Raw genomic sequence first — 23,568 nt, forward strand, 5'->3', positions numbered from 1 at the left:
CGTGAAAGTGACAAACTGGCCCGTTTTGATTTTCGTCAAAAACAACTTTATATCGAAGGAGTGTTATACCGGATGACGTGTTTCTGAACTTCGCTAGACAACGTCGCCATGACATCACCTACAAGTGTGATCAGGGATTTTTATTGGAGCATCAGTTTCTGCCTGTCTTTGACCTAAGCTTGTTGCCTTCCTTTCGGACAACAACTCCCATTGTTAGGGCGGAGACATGACTAGTTAAATAAAGGTTAAAAAAAACATTTGATCTCCATACAGTTTTCTGTTTTCAAAATTATAATCTGTAACAAACTTGAGTGTACTACGTTTTGTAGACTTTACCCTTTGCCAGAGTTAAGAAATGTCTTGTTTAGAAGGAGTGCAAGGGCGAATTGAGTTATTGCACACGTGCACTTCACAGAGTTGACGTTCCCTAACGGAAATATGCAAATAAATGCTAGAACACGCCAATAGGATCTCACTAGCTCGTGCTTGGTTCTGCCCACTATGAGTTATTTGCTCCCATTGGAAACAACAGGCTCTGGTCTATCTTGGGTTAGTTATTACAAGTCTTAGCTCACACTCTCCTCTGTAGCCAAAATGGAAGGCACATGCTATTTCTTTCTCTTAGTTTTTGTTGTTTTTGTATAGGTTTGTAATGTGCAAACGTGCATGTAAGTCTAAAAATAGTGAAATAACATTGTTAACTAAATGTTTTAATAAGTTGTATGACGATGTTGTAACGTTTATTGACCTAGTTGGAAAATGTGTTGACATTGTGCCAGTGCTTAGCTAGTTAGCTAGCTAGCTACACTAGTGAGTGATGGGGAAAAGCTAGCCAGCTAGCTTGACCACCACCGGGTGTTAGTTTTACTGCAGTAGCTAAAATAGTTATTGCTTTGAGTCTAAAATGGGGAATTGAATTTGAATGGTTTGAATATGGTTTGTCATCCATTAAAGAAAAGTCAAACTGTCTCCTTATTTCTCCTGGTTAGCCTATTATAGCTACAAAGTAATAAAAAATGTCACTTTACATTGTTGCTTGCTCTTGGGTAAATACATTGTAAATACATGTATATCCCTTGTAACAACATTGTAATTACTGAGTTGGTTGTTAAATATTGTTACTTTGTACTTACAATGTAACAATCTTTAACTAAAAGAGTTATACCAAATGTTGTCCTTTCTCCTAATTTCTCCTCGTTAGCCTATTGTCTGCAAAGGTTGTTACATTGTAACTACATAGTAATTATAAAGGTTATACCCTACTGGGTTTCAAGTTACATTAATAAGTTGCTTGCTCCTGGGTAGGTACATGATAATTACAAGTTTATCCTATGTAAGTATATTGTTCTAACGTTACACTTGATTCAATATAACCTTTGAGCCAGGTCATAACATAAAAATGAACAAATTGAAAATGACCGGTAGTTAATGGCAGGGTGTTCCTTGTTACAATTGTCGTTACCAGGTCTGAGCATATTTATCAACTCTGGTATTGCCATGTAACTGCATAGTAAAGCCTATAACTCCTATGTTAACAGTTATTACTGCGTTAGTTACTTAATAATAGGGGCAACTTAATGTAAAGGGTTACCGAAATGTTTCCCCCTCATGGCATTCTATGAGTTTCTCAGAGTGTAAATGGTCCTCTTCCTCTGCTTGTCTTCCAGATGTCTCACCCCTCTCCCTGCCTGGTCAAGTCCCCCGGCATGCACTTTTTCCCAGAACCTTTTCCACTGGACATCACAACACCACAGAAGACAGCTCAGACTCCTAATGCCAAGAGCCCTCCATACCCTGCACCCACTATGTCCCCCATCCACTCCCCCGTTTGTTCCCCCGTCCATTCCCCTATCTGCTCCCAGCCTGTCCCACTGCTCGAAACCGTCACCACCAAATCCCCTGTTAACTCTCCGTCATGCTCCTGTCCCCCGACAGGGAACCCGCTGTCTCCCATCTGTGCCCAGCCACTGCCCTGCCAAGAGCTTTCCTCATCCCTCACCTCCGACTCCCCCGTCAGAACTCAGCCTGTCCCTGCAGTCACCTCCACGCCGCTGGTCAAACCAGCCTCATCTGACAGGGCTATCCCCGAGCCACAAAAATCCCTAGACTTATCAGACCTGGAAACCCCTGTCAAGAAGACGGACATCATCGAGGAGTTCTGGCTGAAGAGTGCAGAGATCAGAAAGAGTCTGGGTCTCACCCCAATGGAACGTAGCAGCAGCAAATCCCCAGAGAAGAGTCCTGTTACTGTGGGAAGGGTTCCCACCCCGGACTCCTCTTCGCCCAAGTCCTACACCCCAGAGGACTTGTCGGAGGAGCTTTCCCCTTCCCCGTCCCCCTTCACTGGCCCCTCGGTAATCCACAGGCTGAACATTACAGTGGAGGGCCAGGTCATCTCCCCCGTGGAGCCCAAGAGCAAAGCCACGGATCAAAGGGACCTAAGCAGCAGCTCTGGCCTGGGCCTCAATGGCAGCACGACCACCAGCCAGACCAGCCAGGCAGCCAGCAACAGTTACAACACCTCCGACTCCACCATGCTCACCCCACCCTCCAGCCCCCCGCCGCCCCCACCCAACGAGGAGCCAGCCACCCTAAGGCAGCAGCAGAAGCACCATGTCTCCTGGAACAATGGGATCGATGGCCCCACTACACCTGAGCCAGCCAAGGCAGCACCCACCAAGATCAAGAGCCCTGTGCCTGCACCGAGGACCCAACTCAGCCCTGTGTCTGTGCCCAAGCCTGCCCCCAGGACTACACTGGTCACGTCACCAATCACAGCACCGGTCAATGCTCCAGTGGTGATCATGAGACGGGAGAAGAACAGCAAACCACGTCGGGAAGAGGTGAGGAAGTCATTTGTGGAATGCATGGCAGAGATCCCGTTTGCAGACGACGTGGAGGACACGTATGACGAGCGGACACCAGACACAACCATGGACAGGTTCTACACCCCACCCACAAGCAGGCCCAACAGGGAGAGGGAGAAACCTCCTCTTCACTTGGCCCTGGCTATGGAGAATGGAACAGCCAATTTCCCCGGGAACCAGCAGGCCTCAAAAAACCTTAAGGCCCAGCAGTTCTCCCCTGAGGCCAAGGAAATAGCTGAAGAGCGGATGAGAGCCAGAGAGAAGTCAGTCAAGAGCCAAGCTCTAAAAGATGCTATGGCCAAGCAGCTCAGCAAGATGAAAGAGACGGACATGGCCAAGGACTCTGCCGCCACTGCTAAAGTGGTGTGGAACGTGGCCTCATCAGAGACATCCGGAAAAAGTACTAAGAAGTTGTCCGGCTCGCCAAAGACGTTTGCGGTGGAAGCTCTGGAGTCAAAAAAGGCAGAGACTTTGCCAGAGCTTTTCTTCAGCAGTCAGGTTAACAAGAGTCTGGACGGCTCGACTGTCTCCTCTGACGGCTCCGCCTCGGGAGGCAAGAGCAAGAAGCGCAACTCCCTTTTCTCGCCACGCAAGAACAAGGAGAAGAAGAAAGCCAAGAACGAGAGCCGGTTCTCCGACAAGCAATGTGCAGACGAGACGCCGTCGCCTCCCAAACACAAGTCCCTGTGGAAGGCAGTGTTCTCAGGGTACAAGAAAGACAAGAAGAAGAATAAGGATGACAAGTTGTGTCCCAGCACGCCATCCAGCTCTACCACAAATGACTCGGGGAAGAAGAGATCATCTCCTCTCGGGAGGTCATCAGGTGAGACAGACAGAGAAACAAGGGAGTTCATGGAGCCTGTAGTTTACCATGGACCATACTGCACTGACTTGCTTAGAGCTTGGTCAAGGCATTTAGTCTAGATATCAAATATTATTTGTCACATGCGCCAAATACAACAAGTGTAGACTTTACCGTGAAATGCTCACTTACGAGCCCTTTCCCAACAATGCAGTTAAAAAGTAAGACAATTAACAAATAGTTACAAAGAAAATGGCATCAATAAAATAACACAAAATAACAATAACGAGGCTATACACAAGGAGTACCGGTACCGAGTCAGTGTACTGGGGTACGATGTATTTGGGGGGGTTGATTTAGGTAATAGGTACATGTAGGTTTGGTTAGGGGATTGATTGAAGTACTATGTACATGTAGGTAGGGGGTGAAAAGCAGAAAGTCTAGGTAGCTGTTTAATTAACTGTTCAGCAGTCTTATGGCTTTGAGGTAAAAGCTGTTCWKGAGCCTTTTGGTCAGTCTTTGGTTATATGTTCTAGGCTAGTTATTTTAGTTATGGTCACTTCAAGTCCATACAGAAATAACAGGTAGATATGCTGTCTTTGTTTGTTTCTCCATTCCAGATTTGAAGTCGCGCCGAAACCGGAGCTTCTCTGAGGACTCAGATCTGTCATGTGATGATGTGCTGGAGAGGTCGTCCCTGAAGTCTAAGGCAGATGTGAGTCATGTTATTTTCATCTATCATCAGTTCACTAACGAAAACCTCACCCCCACTGTGGTATTTTTTTTTGTTTTCATATGATGATTTAAACTCTTAACTTCTCTGCGCTACGGATCCCTTTAGCGGGATCATTTTCCTAAACAACCGCTGAATTGCAGGGCGCAAAATATTACTAAAAATATTTATAATCATGCAATCACAAGTGAAATATACCAAAACACAGCTTAGCTTGTTGTTAATCCACCTATCGTGACAGATTTTGAAAATATGCTTTGCAGCGAAAGCAATCCAATCTTTTGTGAGTGTATCAATCAATGCTACAACAGCTAGCCCCAAATTAGCATGGTCACGAAAGTCAGAAAAGCAATAAAATTAATCGCTTACCTTTGATAATTTTGGGATGTTTGCACTCAGGAGACTACCAGTTATACAACAAATGTTATTTTTGTTCGATAAATATTACTTTTATAACAAAAAAACGCCATTTGGGTTGCGCGTTATGTTCAGAAAACCAAAGCCTCGTTCCGTTCGACAAAAATTCCAAAAAGTATCCGTAATGTTCATAGAAACATGTCAAATGTTTTTTCTAATCAATCCTCAGGTTGTTTTTAACAAACATAATCGATAATATTTCAACCGGACCGTAACCTATTCAATAAAAGAGAGAAAGAAAATGGAGAGCTACCCCTCTCGCGCGCAGGAACTAATCAGAGGACACCTGACTAGTTTTGAAAAATCTCGCTCATTTTTCAAAATAAAAGCCTGAAACTATGTCTAAAGCCTGGTCACAGCCTGAGGAAGCCATAGGAAAAGGAATCTGGTTGATACCCCTTTAAATAAAAAAAACACTTCCGGGTTAGATTTCCTCAGGTTTTCGCCTGCAGAATCAGTTTTGTTATACTCACAGACAATATTTTGACCGTTTTTGAAACTTTGGAGTGTTTTCTATCCTAATCTGTAAATTATATGCATATTCTTCGATCTGGACCTGAGAAATAGTCCGTTTACCTTGGGAACGGACTAGCGTCAAGAGGTTAACCGAAGCGGCATATGGACATCTTTGACCTAGTGTTAGGCATTCAGAAGGAAATAATAGAGGAGAAAATGGAGAAGGAGAAAAAAATTGAGGGAAAGGGAAAAAGAAAGAGAAAAGGAATGAGAACGAGGTCGAGACCTTGATCGAATCATGAAGAATTCATAGAGCTACTACACCAGGTGCAACAGTGGGATGAACGCTTATGAATTTCAAACAAGCATCAAAATTCAAATGTTGAATGTCAATTACAATTACGTTTTTGAGGACTATATTTCACTAAAGCACCTAAATTCTTATTTTTAACAGGAAGTTATTTTTTGGTTAGAAACCCTAACTCAACCCAAAATAGAATTATAAAAGTAATCAAAAAAGGTCTGGAGCTTTTCCATTTTCTACATATTGAATTGGCATTTTATTCTGTCTGCAAGCAAAGTATTGTTATATTCACATTATAACTGGACTCGGGCATCGTCTAGGGTGGGAGTTGAATTTAATTAGTTTTACTTATCATATTAGCGAATAGTCAAAATATGCAGTGTCATTTGCATTTATTACGCTGAAATGGTTGAAATTCAAACTTGTTTAGTCCGCTGCTGCTGTGTTTGTGGAGGTTTATACAGTAGAATAGATGGATCTCAGTGCCAGAGGCACGCATTCATCATCCTAAACTTTTAAACACTTTCCAAAGCAACTTGGAAGAAAGAAAGTGGTCTTTTCCTGTTGCTATTGTCTTGCCCATGGTTATGGTCACAACAGTCTCTGAACATGTCGAAGCATCAATGGGTATGACAAACATGCTCAGAGTTTCCTCATATTTTGGACCCAGGCTCCTAGTCCCAGACGGTATAGGTCTGATGGTGCAGCATAAAATGTGGTTTTAGCTCAAGCACTTTAAGKGCACATCCCATTCATAAAGAGTGGATCTCTTCACTAGATCCTAATAGGCCTTCTGACACTCAATGAGGAATACCAGGGCTCATTTAGTTCTGTGGTTAATTTAGTGTTTGTAGTTCTTTTAGAGATGTGACGTTGAGTAGTGACCGTTCTGTGAGGTGAAGTAGTACATTTTCTTCTCAGTGGAATAGTAGGTAGTCTATTGTGACCTAGTTTTGGCTCAGACTCCTCTGCTGTTAGCTGTTCAGGTTAATCTATTTTTGGGCAAACCCTTAATATTCATTTAATCAACCGTTGTGCATCAATGTTTTGTTCACTTTGTCCCTGGGTGCCTTGGGTATCTATTTAAAAACAAATAATTTAATTTAAATGTTTCATGAATAATTCCTGGTAGTAATACTGATCCACAACTCATCATTGCACCCTCATCTTTGTGTAGGTGTGGGGCCTTTAACATTGCCTGTTTGATTGTGTTAGTCATTGGGTTGACATATGTGGGGGGGGTTTGCCGATTTAATCCATTTAATCATTCCATTTGTTTGTTTGTTTTTTCTGTTTGTTTTGTTTTGTCTTTCCCCAAGTCTGTTTATGTCCCTCACGCATTGGCGTTCAAGAGAGCGTACGCCACAAAGGTAGTGTGTGCATACATGTCCATTGACCCACGCCATATCACCCCTGCGCATGCGCCAACCGTTGCACTACTACCCTAACCCTGTCTTTCCATTTTGCCACAGCGGTCACCTTGACTGCATAACTTACCCCCCCTTCCCCGCTGGAGGTAAAAACTACTGCACTCCTTACTTTTCTGGTCACAATGAATGACAACTTTCCAATATGGCCGTCCATGTTTTTTCTTTGTCTGCTCCGGTCGGGTGTCAATCAGCTTATCTTTGGTCTGTACTGGTCTGATGTTAACCAACCCAGTGTTCTCCAGTGCTGCTATCGGATCCACTTGGATTCCAGCTACCTCTCCTTACTTACTTATTCTCTATAATACTATCGCTTTTCCTATATCACTCCAGCTTTTTATTGCAGAAAAATAATAACCGAAAGATGACAAAAATGGACATGGACAACTCATAAAATATCTATATATTTCCATACATTTCTGAGAATTTATAGACTGGGGAAATAATACAAGTGTGAAATATTGTACAAGGAAATCTAAGGTATCTCAGACTTTTGTAGTTTTATGTGGATTTATGTCTGTTCAGTTTTAATTGTGGGCCTTGTCCCAGCTTTGTCCTAGCTATGCCATTTCTAGAATTGGTGAGCGCTTCTTGTACTCTCAATGGTAATCTTTGGTATAATGGATACTCCCACTGCGGAGGAGGAGAGCTATCGTTCTCTCCCATAGGAAAAGGCTCCTCTGGTGTTTTTCTGCAATGTCATATAGTATAATGTAATCTACAATCTATCAGTCACCCCTAGCTGGTTTCTCCCCTGTAGAAAACGTTCTGTGAATGTCTTCTGAACATTCTGTGAACGGTGAGGTTCCACTGTCCTGTATATGAAGAACTTGGTTCCCTCGGAGCCTGAGGGAGCACCTCTCTAAAGGCCTCTAACACAGTGTAATGTTGTTACAGAAAACCTACACAGAGGAGGAGCTCAATGCCAAGCTGACACGGAGGGTACAGAAAGCTGCCCGGCGACAGGCCAAGCAGGAGGAGTTGAAGAGGCTGCACAGAGCCCAGGTAAGTAGTCAATAGGATATGTTGTTTCTGGAAGAAAACGTAGTTGGTGGAGTATGGATCTTGTGTATTAGTCCACAGGAGGGTCCAACTGGCGAACCAAGACCGCTGTGAATTTTGAATGATTTTGGCAAGCCCAGTTTCATGTCTTTGAAGATCATCAAAACAGAACTTCATGCAGAGATCAAGACAATACTAATTAGCTATGCACCCTCGGTGTTACTGCTTATGAATATTTTATAAGAYAAAAAGTATGCCTTTTTACCAAAGAACAAAACCAATCCAACTTTGAGAAGTTAATTATTAAGAGGGTTTCAGACATGAACATTAAACTGTTCTCATACAAAGGTTTTTAGTCCAGGGAACTGTCAGTTCATTGAAATATTATGAATATGTGTGCAATGAGACACTCCGTGTGTGTGTGTGTGTTTGTGTGTATGTTCGTGTGTGTTCATATGTGTGGGTTCTGGCCTGTCATTCCTCCCTCGGATAATCCAGAGGGTTAGGGTTAAGTTTACTCCACGTTTCACTCCATTTATCTATGTCCGTGTATGCACGTAGGTGGAGTGGGATTTTTGGAGTAGCGGACACCTTCTGGTAACATAATATCCTCGCCGGTCCCATTCACATTGGGGCAATAGCAAAAAAAAAAAAAATGTATTTTGTGAAAGCAAGGAAGAGTTTCCTTTGCTAGTAGTAGCTAGCTGGCAGCAGCTTGGCTAAAAACATTGCAAGCTAGCTATCCTTTTTAGCTTCCCACATCTCCATGTGAAATAATAATATTTATAATAAAAAAATATGCTCTGGCAAATATTCTTATACTTGCCTGTGTAACCTAAAACAATATACCAGTTTGATATGCTGATTGTGTATTTATTCCCATATCAGCTAAAAATCGAAAGTCATCATGTTTTGGTCACGGAGAAAAAATCACATGGCGAGCAGCATGTTCTACCATTTCACAATAGCCTGTAATCACTAGTTATTACTTCCCAACAAAATAGGTTTCTTATTGTGTGGTTTACTGTTTAAAAAGTTATAAGATTATATGAAAAATGATCAATGAAAAATAGGTTACTTTTGATGAATAGCCTATAGATCAGATCAAGGGACCAAGCGAAAACACACAGCCCCCACGGCTGCAGAAGGAATGAGGCGTCCCTCAATTTTCATGTAGTTAAAAAGTATGTTGAATGCCGGAATGTATTACAAGGAGCCACCCCTTTTTGTAAACGACATTGCAATTCTCTGAATCTTGCGTTTACTTAAAGCTTGTAGTAAGCTTTAGTGTGTTTGTGTGTGTGTTCTGAATTGTTCTCTGGCATGTCGTTGCTCCCTCAGATCATCCAGAGACAGCTGGAGCAGGTGGAGGAGAAGCAGAGACAGCTGGAGGAGAGGGGCGTGGCCGTGGAGAAAGCCCTGCGAGGGGAAGCAGGTACCCATCTGTCACTCACTTCTTCTTTTTCTGATTGGGTTACATCCCCCCAGGGTCCACACATGGGGTGGGGTCCTACTTTTTACGGAGCGGATACGGATATGAAGTTTCTTTATCCCAGTTTTCCCAGGCTAAAAATACAGATTTTTCTGCTCATGTGCAGGTTTGAGTTTTTTGTTGCGGTGTGCCCACTCCGCTGCCTATGTAGCTGAGTGCACCGCTGCCACTCCCCCCTCCTTGATCACCTTTGTCTGGTCATTGGTGTAGCCTACAGACTTTATGTTGTGCACAAAACTGTTCCAACTCTTGCATTCCCTCAGTAGGCTATTAAGCATAAGCGCGATTTCCTACAAACATCATGTTGTGCACAAAACTGTTCCAACTGTTGCATTCCATGTCTCAGTAAGCATAAGCCTGATTTCATGTTCTTTTTTCAGGAGGTGAGGAGGCTATATGCAGCTATTTAAATGTTTTACTCAAAATTCATTATCAGTATTGCAAACATACTTACGACACAGACAGTCTAGCGATTTCATGTTCTTCTTAGCTGATGAGGTACATGCAGCTATTTACTCTCGCCACGATATCAGCATATACAGCATAACTATGGCACCGGTTGATACAAAATTAACTTCCCATTGTCYGACTCTTTTTACCGGTCCGGATACAAGCTCAGCTGCCTAGAACGTTTGGCTGCCCAGATGTGGAACGTAGCAAGACAAAGATACGCAGTAAAATTAGCAATTGAATGTTATTTCAATTGAATGTTATCATCATTGCAAACATTGGCTAAGCTGTGCAGGCAGACAGGCAGTCAAGTAGTGTTCTTTTTTCACTAACTAGGATGTGGCAGCAACTATAAAGATGCAGTGCATTCAGAAAGTATTCAGACCCCTCAACTTACTCCACATTTTGTTACAGCCTTATTCTAAAATGGATTAAACGGTATTTTTTCCTCATCAATCTACACACAACAACCCATAATGACAATGCAAAAACAGGTTTTTAGACATTTTTGCAAATTTATTAAACCTAAAAAACTGATCACATTTAGATAAGTATTCAGACCCTTTACTCAGTGTTGGGCTCTGGCTGGGCTCTGGCTGGGCCACTCAAGGACATTCAGAGACTTGTCCTGAAGCCACTCCTGCGTTGTCTTGGCTGTGTGCTTACGGTCGTGGTCCTGTTGGAAGGTGAACCTTCCCTCCAGTCTGAGGTCCTGAGCACTCTGGAGCAAGTTTTCAACAAGGATCTCTCTGTACTTTGATGCGTTCATCTTTCCCTCAATCAATCCTGACTAGTCTCACAGTACCTGCCGCTGAAAAGCTCTAGGAAGAGTCTTGGTGGTTCCAAACTTCTTCCATTTAAGATTGGTGTAGACCACTGTGTTCTTGGCGACCTTAAATGCTGCGGACATTTTTTGGTACCCTTCCCCAGATCTGTGCCTGTTTTTGCTTTGTTATCATAGGGTATTGTGTGTTGATTGATGATTCAAAAAAATATTTAATCCATTTTAGAATAAGGCTGTACTGTAACAAAATGTGGAAAAAGGGGTCTGAATAATTTCCGAATGCACTGTAAGCCTACATCATCACACAAAATGCTAATTATTTTTGCTCCAAAGTGTAGGGGGTGACTGCAATATTTAGTTACGACAGACAGAGAAGTTTGTAGCCTTCATAATATACATGTTTTAGAATGTTCGTTCAAATCGCAGCAGGGTTTTTMTCGCTGTTCATAAATATGAGGCAGAGACATAGTCAACATCATCATTGTTCAGAAGAGGGTGAGACATAGTCAACATCATCATGGTTCAGAAGAGACAGAGACATAGTCAACATCATCATGGTTCAGAAGAGACAGAGACATGAGGCAGAGAGCGGTGGGGACTACAGGAAGTACAGCACCAGCAGACCTGGGACTACCAGAGAAGAGCGCCGCGAGAGTGAGAGCGAGGGGGATAGCAGCAGCACCAGAGCTGGGGACTACAGTAGTAGGGGGCAGCAGCACAGAGGCTGGTGAGCACAGATACAGCACGCACCAAAGCTGGGAGCGAGAAGAGCGAGGCGAGGAGCGAGGACGTGAGCGAGGAGGCGGGCGAGCGAGGCGCGAGAGCGAGCTGAGCGAGGGGATATCAGCAGCAGCGAGGAGCTGGAGCTGGGAGCGAGAGAGCGGGCGAGCGAGAGAGAGAGGCGAGAATACAGGCCGCAGCAACCTGGACTACAGGAATACGCACGCGCGAGAGTGAGAGAGCAGGAGTGACGCGAGCAGCAGAGGCGGACTACAGGGATACAGGGCAGCACCAACGCTGGGACTACAGGATAGGGCAGGCGAGGCACCAGAGCTGGACTACCAGGATACAGAGCACGAGAGACTGGACGTTAACGAGGGATACAGCAGGCACCCAGATGCTGGAGACTACGGGATAGCAGGGAGCGAGGCACGGTAGAGCTGGGACTACAGGATACAGCAGCACGCGAAGGCGTTCTATATTGAGTCAGCAGCCCCAAGAGCTGGAGCTAGCCGAGAGAGAGCGAGGCAGCACCGAGAGCTGGGACTGACCCAGGATACAGGGCAGCACGCAGGGAGGGCTGGGGAGCGGACAAGGGAGTACAGCAGCACTAGAGCGGGACTACAAGGGATCAGGCAAGCAGCGAGGACCAGCGCCTGGGACTACAGGGATAGCAGCAAGCACCATGAGCTGTGACTGACAGGGATACAGCGATCACAGCTCTAAGCTAAAGTCAATGCCAGTGAGTTTAGTTTAGATTTTTGGGTCAGTAAGGGCAGGGTGGTCACTCAGGGTGTGGTTCCGAGTTGTGGTAGCGTGTGTGTGTGTGGCGTACTTAACATTATCATTAAATAGGTGTTTATGTGTTAGCATGTGTGTGTTTTTTTACAAAATTGCTTTCATGAGGTGGTAATATACTTTGGTCGCAGCAGCGTATTCGCGAAGTGTGCGAGGTGAGTGAGTGAGTGTGAGTGAGAGTGCGCGAGTGTGTGCGCGCGAAAAGTGGCCACTCGGCCCTTCGCAGCATGTGGGGAAACATGCCGTGCAAGTGCCATGTGGTATTTTCCTGCAATTGGCGTGAGCACCAGCGCCCGGATGAGTTGCATAAGAAAACTGGTTGTCAGTTTTAAAGGCAAATTTTCTTGGCCCATTCTGTCGATGTTTGGTGACGCGCGAGAGAGAGAGAGTGGAGCGAGGAGAGAGTGAGTGCGAAAGAAAAGGAAGAGCGATAGGTGAGCGAGTGGCGTGAGCGAGTGGAGGGTGCGGAAGGGAGGTGTGCCGGGTGACAGAGGTTGAGGAGAAGTATGGGCGCCGTGCTAGAGTCAGTATAACAATGAATGACATGACAAGAGGAACGTGTGAGTTACTACCGGGGTGAGAGTGCGTATTAGAGTGAGCGAGCGTGTGGCGAGCCGATTCCTACTATTACAACTATCAGAGTACGTGTAGAGCGGCGCGCGAGCGTGTGAGAGCCGAGGCTGACTGTTTAGATCGAGAGTGCGAGGAGAGAGGAGAGCGAGGTGTGAGAGAAGTGAGTAAAAGAGTGGTGTGAAAATGTAGGCGAGACGAAGAGCGAGAAGGGGAAAAAGAGTGGTGACGTGTTCTGTGTGTGTGCTACGGTGCCCTATTAGGAGGTGAGCGGAGGGGATCTGAGGGGTGAGTCGGCTACTGCGTCAGCAGGGAGCGAGAGAGGAGAGAGCAGCGCGAGAGAGCCAGTACGATGATGATAGGGGAAAGGACAGATATAGGGTAGGCGGTGATGTGTGAGAGGCGGACAGAGTGAGAGAGGTACAGGTGAGCGCGCGCGCGAGAGCCGAGAGGTGCGCGAGGGAGTCACTGTAATGTAGACTCTCGCCCAATAGTGCCTACAACCAGGGATATATTAGAGGGAGGAGTGAAGAGTGGTGTGTATGAGCACACACAGCCTCCAGTTGGGGCAGACCGAAGTCGGGGCAGACAAGAAGGGCGGCGAGAGCGCGCGGCGAGCGAGCGAGCAGAGCGCGAGCGAGCGCAGGTGGTGCGAAAGCGAGTGAGCGGCGAGAGTGAGTGCGAGCGCGAGCGAATGAGCGAGTGAGTGAGAGAGTGCGAGAGTGAGCGAGAGTGAGTGTGGCGAGTGAGGCTGAGCATGGAGTTTCCATAATGATAGGGGGGCTACAAAGATTTCTGTATGGTTGTACGCCTCTGTGGGTAGTGAGAGCGAGTGAGCGTGTGCGTGTGTGAGGCACACACGCAGGTCTGAGGTCACAGACCTGAACTCATCATTCTGATGACACTGATCTTTGAGAGTAGGGCAGTGAGGCGCCGAGTGTATGCGAGCCGCGACGAGAGAGGGAGAGGCGAGAGAGAGGAGCCGCCGCTGTGTGTGATTGTAACCAACTAAATACATCAACGAGAGTGAGCGAGAGCGCGCGCGAGCGAGAGTCTATTCTAAGTCGTGTGGAGCGAGAAAGCGCGCGTGGCGCGAGAGAGCGAGGCAGGAGACGACGGAGTCGCCAATGTGGCACCACACAACTATTGGAACCAAAAAGACATTCTAAATTGCATGCATTGCTCAGATCTCTTTTGAGACGCGACAGAAGAGCGTAGAGGTGACGAGTAGAGCGTGTTCTAACTACAGAGTGAGGTTAATGGTTTTGATAAAGGTACAAGTCCGTTTGAAGCGTAAGACGACGAGAGAGGTTAAGTCCACTTGAGAGACAAAGTTCACCTGTGATGTGGTGGAGTATTTTGATATTATAATAATGTTGATGCAGAGTCCGCATGTTTCCTCCTATATCCAGCATTAAACTCTGTAGCGGTGGTGTGTTAAGCTACGAGTCCTCGCCTCATGGTGTAATATTCCTGAGTGGTTTGGCCTGATGCGCTTGGAAGGCAGCTAGGTATGTTTGTAGTGACATATTGTGTGTGGCGTGACTTGAGTAGACGAGAGTCAAGGTATATATATAATTCACGCAAATTTTTTTTACCTTCTACTGAAGAGGTGCCCTTCGTGGTGTGCGAGGGATTGGAGCGTACGCTAACTTTTGTGATTGAATCTGTGTTTGAAGATCGAGGCTGACTGAACGGATCTGTGTACAGCAGTAATGGTGTGGTTTGGTGAGGCGTAGAGATGAGGTAGCTATGTAAAGAATTCTGATAAACCATCCTATTATTGCACACCAGAGTAGGTAAGTCATACAATTAATTTTGTCCACTTGGTTAAGCAAGATGCTTAGCTCTGACATTATTTTAGGCTTGCAGAACAAAGGGTTGCATTTTCTTGGTGATTTGCGTAATTGGCCCAAAGAAAATCTAAAAACATCTATTACTATTTTGACATTATGGGTATGCTGTGTGTTTCCAGTGAACCCAGATGGACTCAGATTGAATACATTTTCAGCTCCGAAATTCAGGCGTAGGAGAGTTGTTTTTTTGAGGGGGGGGAGTGAGGTTGGGGTGATGAGAGACGTTGTCGTGAGAGCAGATGTAGTTATAGAGGCGAGCTGCATCACGCAGATGTTAGTGTAGTTACTGGTTACAATTAATTATAGATTATTTGGTGGGAGAGCGAGCGAGAGTATGAGTGCGAGGGTGTTAGTGCCTATATCTTTGCATGCCTTGAACCAGTATTTAAAAGGTTGTGTACTATTGTATATGTACATAAAGCAAGAATACTTCATCAACTGAGTGAGGATATAGTTCTGATGGTCTGTGATCCCTGTCTTGGCAGCGAGTGAGGAGTGTGTGCGAGAGAGAGAGAGCGAGCGCGAGAGCGGAGAGCGAGCGCGAGATCTTAGATTTACAATATTACACGATTAGGAGCGTGAGATGAGAGTTTCGTAGCAGTGAATGTGAAGTATATAGCTTCATTCACTGCGTAAACCTGGGCGATGGTCGTTGTGAAAAGTATGAGTGTTTGGGGATGTACTCCTCAAAGCAAGAAAAGATAACGCAGAATTGCTGCCAGATCAAAGCGAGTGAGCGTTGTGCGTGAGCGAGAGAGAGGAGCGAGAGGGCCCGGATGTGTTAAGGAAATGTGGTACATAGTATAATGAACCGCGCGTCGAGTAACTAGCGTACTTGAGAATGCTGTGAGTGATTCTGTTTTGTATTACAGATTCCAGAACATATAATTAACATATTCTAGATATTGCTAGTTATCTTATCTAGAGAGAGTGAGCGCGAGAGGAGAGAGAGCGAAGAGAGAGCGAGAGCGCGAGAGCGGGGTGTGAACAGGATCAGTCTCCAACCCCACTAGGACCTCTGAACAGGTCAACCAAACTGAAAGAAAAAGCTCCAACCTCATTTTCCCAATGCCCACATTTAAAAGTAGGTGGGGCTGGGCGTGATGATAGCAGAGTTTTTGCCGGCGCGCGAGGCGCGCGAGAGAGAGCATTTGCGTGAGAGCTGAAGAGCGCTAGAGGTGCGAGCGTGCGTGCGAGCGAGGGAGCGCGAGCGAGCGAGAGCGAGGCGAGAGCGAGCGAGCGGCGCGAGGAGCCGCCCACCCAGGTTTGTAAGTACTAGGGAATAAGAAACACGTTTAAAGGTATTTTGTTGGTCGTGTACTATAGGCCGAGAGCAATCGGTTTAAACTTAAGCGTTCACTACATTGCTAGGAGGAGAAAATAATGTACTGTTGTGTAACCTCCATAATATTGGGGTCCCTGAAACCCAAATAGCACTCGTATCGAGGAAGTGGAATGCTAGCAGGAGGGAAAAATGTCCCGTCATGCACTTATCAGAGTAACGATCCTGGGTCATCTCTAAGGTGCCTCTTGATCTGGCGGACTCACTAAACCAACAGTGTGGTTGTTTTGTAACTTTATGTTTGATGGTGGGCGCGGGGGGTTGTTGGGGGGCTGTGTCCCTGGCGTGCGAGAGCGAGTAGAGAGAGAGGAACCGGTGCGGTCTGGTTTGCATACTAGATATCTGAAAATGAGAGGGAGAGAGAGAGCCGAGAGAGCGGTGTTAGACGGTACTTTCCACTTGAGTCACTTTTCTATAACAGTACTTTTAACTTTTACTAGTATGGAGAGAGTTAGTTGTTTTCGCCGACGCAGTGGGGACGTCCCGCTGCCGATAGTTGGTCACTCTTTTTATTGCGACTCTTGCTGAATGCCGAGTATATGTGGGTTGACTAATGTCTCTGTCCTCTTCATGAACCATGATGGGAATGGTGCTATGTTCGTTGTCGTCTTCTTGAACCATGATGATGTTGACTTATTCCCGTCTGCCTCTTCTGAACATGGGGAGAGGTGTGACGTGAGTGCGTGCGAGCGCGCGCGTGCGTGAGAGCGCGAGTGATGAGAGTATCCTATTGTCTCGTGTCGAACCATGATGATGTTGATATTGTCTCTGCTCTTCGGAACCATGATGGATGTTGATCATGTCTCGTGCTCTTCTGTAAGCCAGGTGAGAGTGTGAGCGTGAGAGGCGCGCGTGCTATGCAGGCGGCGATATGATGTTGACTATGTCTCTGTCTCTTCTGAACCTGATGATTATGTTGACTATGTCGCGGTGCTGCGTGTGCGTAACGCGAGTGTGAGTGAGTGGTGGAGTGAGTGTGCGCGTGTGGCGTCTGTGCGAGAGCGCGAGTGGAGAAGTGAGCGTGAGGTGCGTCGTGCGCGTGTGCGAGAGCGCGAGAGGAGGTGTTGACGTATGTCCTTCTGTCTCTCCGAACCACATGATGAGTGTTGACTATGTCTCTTCTCTTCTGAACATGATGATGTTCGACGTGAGTGTGCGCGAGCGGCGCGCGTGTGCGTGGAGAGCGCGATGAGGAGTGAGCGAGCGTCTGTCTCTGTCTGAGACCATGATGATGTTGGACGTATGTCTGACGCGCGTGCGTGCGAGCGCAAGTGAGGGTGAGTAGTGGCGTGCGCGTGCTGTGCGAAGCGGCGAGGAGAGTGGTGTGAGCGAGCGCGTGCGCGCGTGAAGAGCGAGGTGAATGATGTTGATATGTCTCACACCTCTGTCTGAAGCCATCGATGATGGGGTGAGCGTGAGTGCGGCGTCGAGCGCGCGTCGTGCGAGCGCGATGAGTGAGTGTTGAGCGTGCGCGGAGTGCTGTCCGTAACGCATGAATCGATTTGACTATGTCTCACCTCTTCCTAACCATGATGATGTGGAGCTGATGGTGCTGTCGTGAGTTGCTGAACCATGAGAGAGCGAGTGCGCGGCGCGTGCGTGCGAGCGAGAGAGAGGGGTAGACCTAATTCTCTTCTGAAGCATGATGAGTGTTGACTATGTCTCTGTCCTTCTGAGAACCGAGATGTTGACTATTGTCCTCTTCTGAACCATTGAATGAGGTGAGCGTGAGTGCGTGCGTGCGCGTGTGCGGAGAGCCGAGAGAGGTGAGCGTGAGTGCGCTGCGCTCTTCGAACCATGATGATGTTGCCTATGTTCTGTCTCTCTCTGAAATAGCAGTGGAGGTGATTTGATATGTGCGGCGCGTGCGTGCGTGAGAGCGCGAGTGAGTGATGTTGGAGTGATGTCGCGTGCGCGTGCGTGAGAGCGCGATGAGTGAGGTTGAATTATGTTCTCTGTCTCTTCTGACCATGGATGATGGTGTGACTATGTCTCTGTCTCTTCTGAACCAGGAATGGGAGGTTGACTATTGTCTCTGTCTCTTCTGAACCATGAGATGTTGGAATTATGCTGCTTGTCCTTCTGAACCAGTGATGACTGTTGACTATGGGCGGTGTCCTCTTTCTGAACCATGAATGTTTGACTATTCTGCTGTCTCTTCTGAACCATGATGAATGTTGACTGATTTTGGGCGCTCTGTCTCCTCTGAACCAATGATGAGGTGTGACGGTAGTCTCTGCCTCTTGCTGAACCATGATGATGTTGACTATGTCTCTGTATCTGTCTGAATCCATGATGATGTGTTGACTAGGGTCCTTCCTCTGTCTGAACCCGTGGGATGATGTTGACTGTGGTCGCGCGAGAGCGCGATGGAGAGAAGCGCGTGCGCGTCTTGAAGCATGGATGGATGTTGCTCATTCTGCTGCCTCTTTCGTAACCATGATGATTTTGAGCGGAGTGCGTTCGGCCCTCTTCTGCACCATGATGGATGTTTGACTAGGTTTCTTCCTGTCTCTTCGAGAGCGCGAGGAGAGTGAGCTTATTCGCGACCCTCTTCTGAATCGGCATGATGATGTTGACTATGTGCTCTGTCGTCGGGTCTGAACCATATGATGTTGACTATGTCCTCTGGTTGCTCTTCTGAACCAAGAGAGGTGAGCGTGAGTGGGAGTGGCACCCCTCTGACACCCATGATGAGTTGACTAATGTCTCTTCTGAACGCAGTGGAGATTTTGAGCGGTCTCACCCTCTTCTGAACTCGAAGATGATGTTGAGGCGTTGAGCGCGTGCGAGCGCGGAGGAGAGGTGAGCGTGTGCGGCGAGCGGCGCGTGCGCGAGCGCGAGAGAGGGTTGACTATGTCTCTGTCTCTTCTGAACATCGATGAGTTGACTGGTCTACCTCTCTGAACCATGATGATTTGACTATGTCTCTGTCTCTTCTGAGCGCGAGTGAGAGTGAGCGTGAGTGGTCTCTGTTCTCTTCTGAACCGGATGATGATGGTTGAGCTGAGGTGTGCGTGCGTGCTGCGAGAGCGCGGAGTGAGTGAGAGGTGGTCTCACCCTCTTCTGAACCAGATATGTTGTGACGATGGCGCGAGCGCGCGGCGCGAGGGCGCGAGAGAGGGGACTATGTATCTCTGGTCTTCTTCTGAGACCATGATGGATGTTGACATGTCTCTGGTGCGGTCGTGGAGAGCGCGGAGAGAGTGAGTGTGAGAGGTGTGCGTGCGTCTGGCTGAACCATGATGATGTGTGACTTATGGTCTCTGTCTTCTTGCTGGAACCATGATGGATGTTTGACTATGGTCTCTGTCTCTTTCTGAACCCATGAGATGCATGTTGACTATGTCTCGGACGCGCGCGTGCGTGAGCGCGAGGGATGATTTGACTATGGTCTCTGTCTCTTCCTGAAGGAGAGAGAGAGCGAGCGCGTGGCGTGGCGCGTGAGAGTGAGTAGTGCGTGCGCGGCGTGAGACGCGAGTGAGAGGACTAGGTGTCTCTGGTCTGCTTCTGAAACCAGTGAGTGAGAGCGAGGTGCGTGGCGCGTGCGAGAGACGGAGTGAGAGTGTGTTGCTAGGCGCCGCGGCGCGGGCGTTGAATCCTGATGATGTTGGACTATGGTCTCTGGCCTCTTCTGAGACCATGAGAAGGGTGTTACTATTCTACCCTCTTTGACGCATGGAAGTATGTTGGACTATGTCTCACCCTCTTCGTGACGCAGTGATGATGTTGACTATGTCGTCGTGCGGTGCGTGCGAGCGAGTGATGTGAGCGAGTGTGGCGCGTGGAGAGCGCGAGATGATGATGGTTGCTATTTCTCGTGTCGCTGCTGAAGAGAGGTGGATGTGTTGACTATGTCTCGGTGGGCGCGAGAGGCGAGAGAGAGTGAGCGAGCGGCGGGGGGTCTCTGTCTGAACCGATGATGATGTTGACTATGGTCGCGTCTGTCTCTCTGAACGATGATTGATGGTTGACTATGTCTGCTGGTCTCTTTCTGTAACCATGGATTAGTTGACTATGTCCCTCTGTCTCTTCTGAACCATGTATGTTTGACTATGGTCTCTGGTCTGCGTTGCTGAGACCATGGATGATTTGAACTATGTCTCTGGTCGTCCTTCTGAGACCAATATGATTTTGAGCTATGTCTCGGTCCCCTTGCTGACATTAATGATGCTGTGACTAGTGTCTCTGTCTCTTGCTGCAAGCCAGGATGCAAGTGTTTGAGCGTAGGGGTGCGGGCCTCCTTCTGACGCCCATGATGAGGTGTTTGATCTATGTCTCGGACCCGTCTTGGTTTCTTATATCTAATTATCTGCGGTGCGAGAGCGAGAGCGATAGCAGAGCGAGAGAGAAGAGAGAGAGAGAGAGTGTGGCGAGAGAGAGTAGGGACATAGTCAGAACATCATCAAATGGTGGGCGATATGAGAAGCGAGAGGTACAAGCGGATCCCATCATTGGTTCAGAAGAACAGGAGAGCCAGTAGGGTGCGCGGAAGGCGATCGGAGGCAGGTGGTGCGAGTGAAGGAGAGCGAGGAGACAAGTCGAAGGCGATGCAGTGCGAGGGTTGCGAGAGAAGAGACAGAGACCTAGGTCAAAGTCCATCATGGGTTCAGAAGAAAGGCAGAGAACTAGTCAACATCTATCAGATGGTTCAAGAAGAGCCAGAGACAGGAGTGCACGACCATCATGTTCGAAGAGTGGTTCTGAGAAGAGACAGAGACATAGTCAACATCATCATGGTTCAGAAGAGACAGAGACATAGTCAACATCAATCATGGTTCAGAAGAGACAGAGACATAGTCAACATCATCATGTTCAGAAGAGACAGAGACATAGTCAACATCATCATGGTTCAAAGAGACAGAGTACATAGTCACATCATCATGGTTCAGAAGAGGCAGAGCCATAGTCAACATTCATCAGGGTTCAGAAGAACGGAGAGACAATTAGTCAACATCATCATGGTTCAGAAGAGACAGGTGAGAACATAGTCAACATCATCATGGTTCAGAGAGAGAGAGCATAGTCACATCATCATGGTTCAGAAGAGGCAGAGACATAGTCAACATCATCATGCGAAGAGACAGAGACATAGCACCACATGTTCAAGAAGAGACAGAGGCATAGTCAACATCATCATGGTTCAGAAGAGACAGAGACATAGTCAACATCATCATGGCAGAAGAGAGAGAGAGCATATTCACATCACATGTTTCAGGAAGAGGAGACATAGTCAACATCATATGGTTCAGAAGAGAACAGAAGACAAATAGGCAGAACATCATCATGGTTCAGAAGAGAGAGCGTGAGTGACACACATCATCATGGTTCAGAAGAGACAGAGACATAGCAACAACAGTGGTTCAGAAGAGACAGAGACATAGTCAACATCATCATGTCAGAAGAGACAGAGACATAGTCAATCATCATCAGGGTTCAAGAAGAACAAGACATAGTAACATCATCACTGGTTCAGAAGAGACAGGAAGCATAGTCAACATCATCAGTTAGGATATCAGAAGAGAACAGAGAAAGACATAGTCAACATCATCAAGGTTCAGAAGAGACAGAGACATAGTCAACATTCATGCAGTCAGAGAGAGCGGAGACATAGCAACATCATCATGGTTCAGAAGAGACAGAGACATATCAACGAATGGCGAAGAGGACAGCAACACATCAATGTTCAGAAGAGACAGAGACATAGTCAACATCATCATGTTTCAGAAGAGGAGACAGTCAACATCATCATGGTTCAGAAGAGCAGAGACATAGTCAACATCATCATGGTTCAGAAGAGGGTGGGAGACAGCAAGCACAATCATGTTAGAAGAGACGAGACACAACACAAGGAGAAGAGAGCAAGCAACACGACGGTTCGAAGGAGACAGAGACATAGTCAACATCATCATGGTTCAGAAGAGACAGAACCATAGTCAACATCATCATGTTCAGAAGAGATATACATAGAAGAGCACAGGTCAGAAGAGACAGAGACATAGTCAACATCATCATGGTCAGAGAGACGAGGACATTCAATCAATCATCATGGTTCAGAAGAGCAGAGACATAGTCAACATCATCATGGTTCAGAAGAGACAGAGACATAGTCAACATCATCATGGTTCAGAAGAGACAGAGACATAGTCACATCATCATGTTCAGAAGAGACAGAGACATAGTCAACATCATCATGGTTCAGAAGAACAGAGACATGTCAACATCATCATGGTTCAGAAGAGCAGAGACATAGTCAACATCATCATGGTTCAGAAGAGACAGAGACATAGTCAACATCATCATGGTTCAGAAGAGACAGAGACATAGTCAACATCATCATGGTAAAAGAACAGAGACATAGTCAACATCATCATGGTTCAGAAGAGACAGAGACATAGTCAACATCATCATGGTTCAGAAAGACAGAGACATAGTCAACATCATCATGGTTCAGAAGAGACAGAGACATAGTCAACCATCATCATGGTTCAGAAGAGACAGAGACATATCAACATCATCATGGTTCAGAAGAACAGAGACATAGTCAACATCATCATGGTTCAGAAGACGACGAGACATAGTCACATCATCATGGTTCAGAAGAGACAGAGACATAGTCAACATCATCATGGTTCAGAAGAGACAGAGACATAGTCAACATCATCATGGTTCAGAAAGAACAGAGACATAGTCAACATCATCATGGTTCAGAAGAGAGCATAGTCAACATCATCATGGTTCAGAAGAGACAGAGACATAGTCAACACATCATGGTTCAGAAGAGACAAGACATGTCAACATCATCATGGTTCAAAGAGACAGAGACATAGTCAACATCATCATGGTTCAGAAGAGACAGAGACATGTCAACATCATCATGGTTTCAGAAAGGGAAGACATAGTCAACATCATCATGGTTCAGAAGAGACAGAGACATAGTCAACATCATCATGGTTAAGAAGAGGGGAGACATAGTCAACATCATCATGGTTCAGAAGAGGTGAGACATAGTCAACATCATCATGTTTTCAGAAGAGACAGAGACATAGTCAACATCATCATGGTTCAGAAAGAACAGAGACATGTCAACATCATCATGGTTCAGAAGAGCAGACATAGTCAACATCATCATGGTTCAGAAGAGACAGAGCATAGTCACATCATCATGGTCGAAGAGGGGAGACATAGTCAACATCATCATGGTTCAGAAGAGACAGAGACATAGCCAACATCATCATGGTTCAGAAGAAGACAGAGACATAGTCAACATCATATGGTTCAGAAGAGACAGAGACATAGTCAACATCATCATGGTTCAGAAGAGACAGAGACATAGTCAACATCATCATGGTTCAGAAGAACAGAGACATAGTCAACATCATCATGGTTCAGAAGAGACAGAGACATAGTCAACATCATCATGGTTCAGAAGGACAGAGACATAGTCAACATCATCATGGTTCAGAAAGACAGAGACATATCACATCATCATGGTTCAGAAGAGCAGAGACATAGTCAACACATCATGGTTCAGAAGAGATCAGAGAG

At 46.4% G+C, this 23,568-nt stretch overlaps 1 protein-coding gene across 4 annotated transcripts in view; it reads left to right on the forward strand.

Annotated features, from left to right (window-relative positions):
- The window catches only part of LOC111962602 (protein-methionine sulfoxide oxidase mical3a), a 117,832-nt gene that overhangs the window by 79,088 nt on the left and 15,176 nt on the right, over positions 1–23,568 (forward strand). For 3 of the 4 annotated variants that reach the window (XM_023985791.2, XM_023985810.2, XM_023985804.2), the window contains 5 exons: positions 1,668–3,690; positions 4,290–4,384; positions 6,899–6,949; positions 7,904–8,011; positions 9,350–9,443. In XM_023985791.2, the coding sequence (XP_023841559.1) occupies positions 1,668–3,690; positions 4,290–4,384; positions 6,899–6,949; positions 7,904–8,011; positions 9,350–9,443 (2,371 nt within the window). The remainder of the gene's footprint in view (positions 1–1,667; positions 3,691–4,289; positions 4,385–6,898; positions 6,950–7,903; positions 8,012–9,349; positions 9,444–23,568) is intronic. The other variant, XM_023985809.2, reaches the window with a different exon arrangement.

The sequence above is a fragment of the Salvelinus sp. IW2-2015 genome, linkage group LG4q.1:29 (genome assembly GCF_002910315.2).
Source record: "Salvelinus sp. IW2-2015 linkage group LG4q.1:29, ASM291031v2, whole genome shotgun sequence".
NCBI lineage: Eukaryota > Metazoa > Chordata > Actinopteri > Salmoniformes > Salmonidae > Salvelinus > Salvelinus sp. IW2-2015.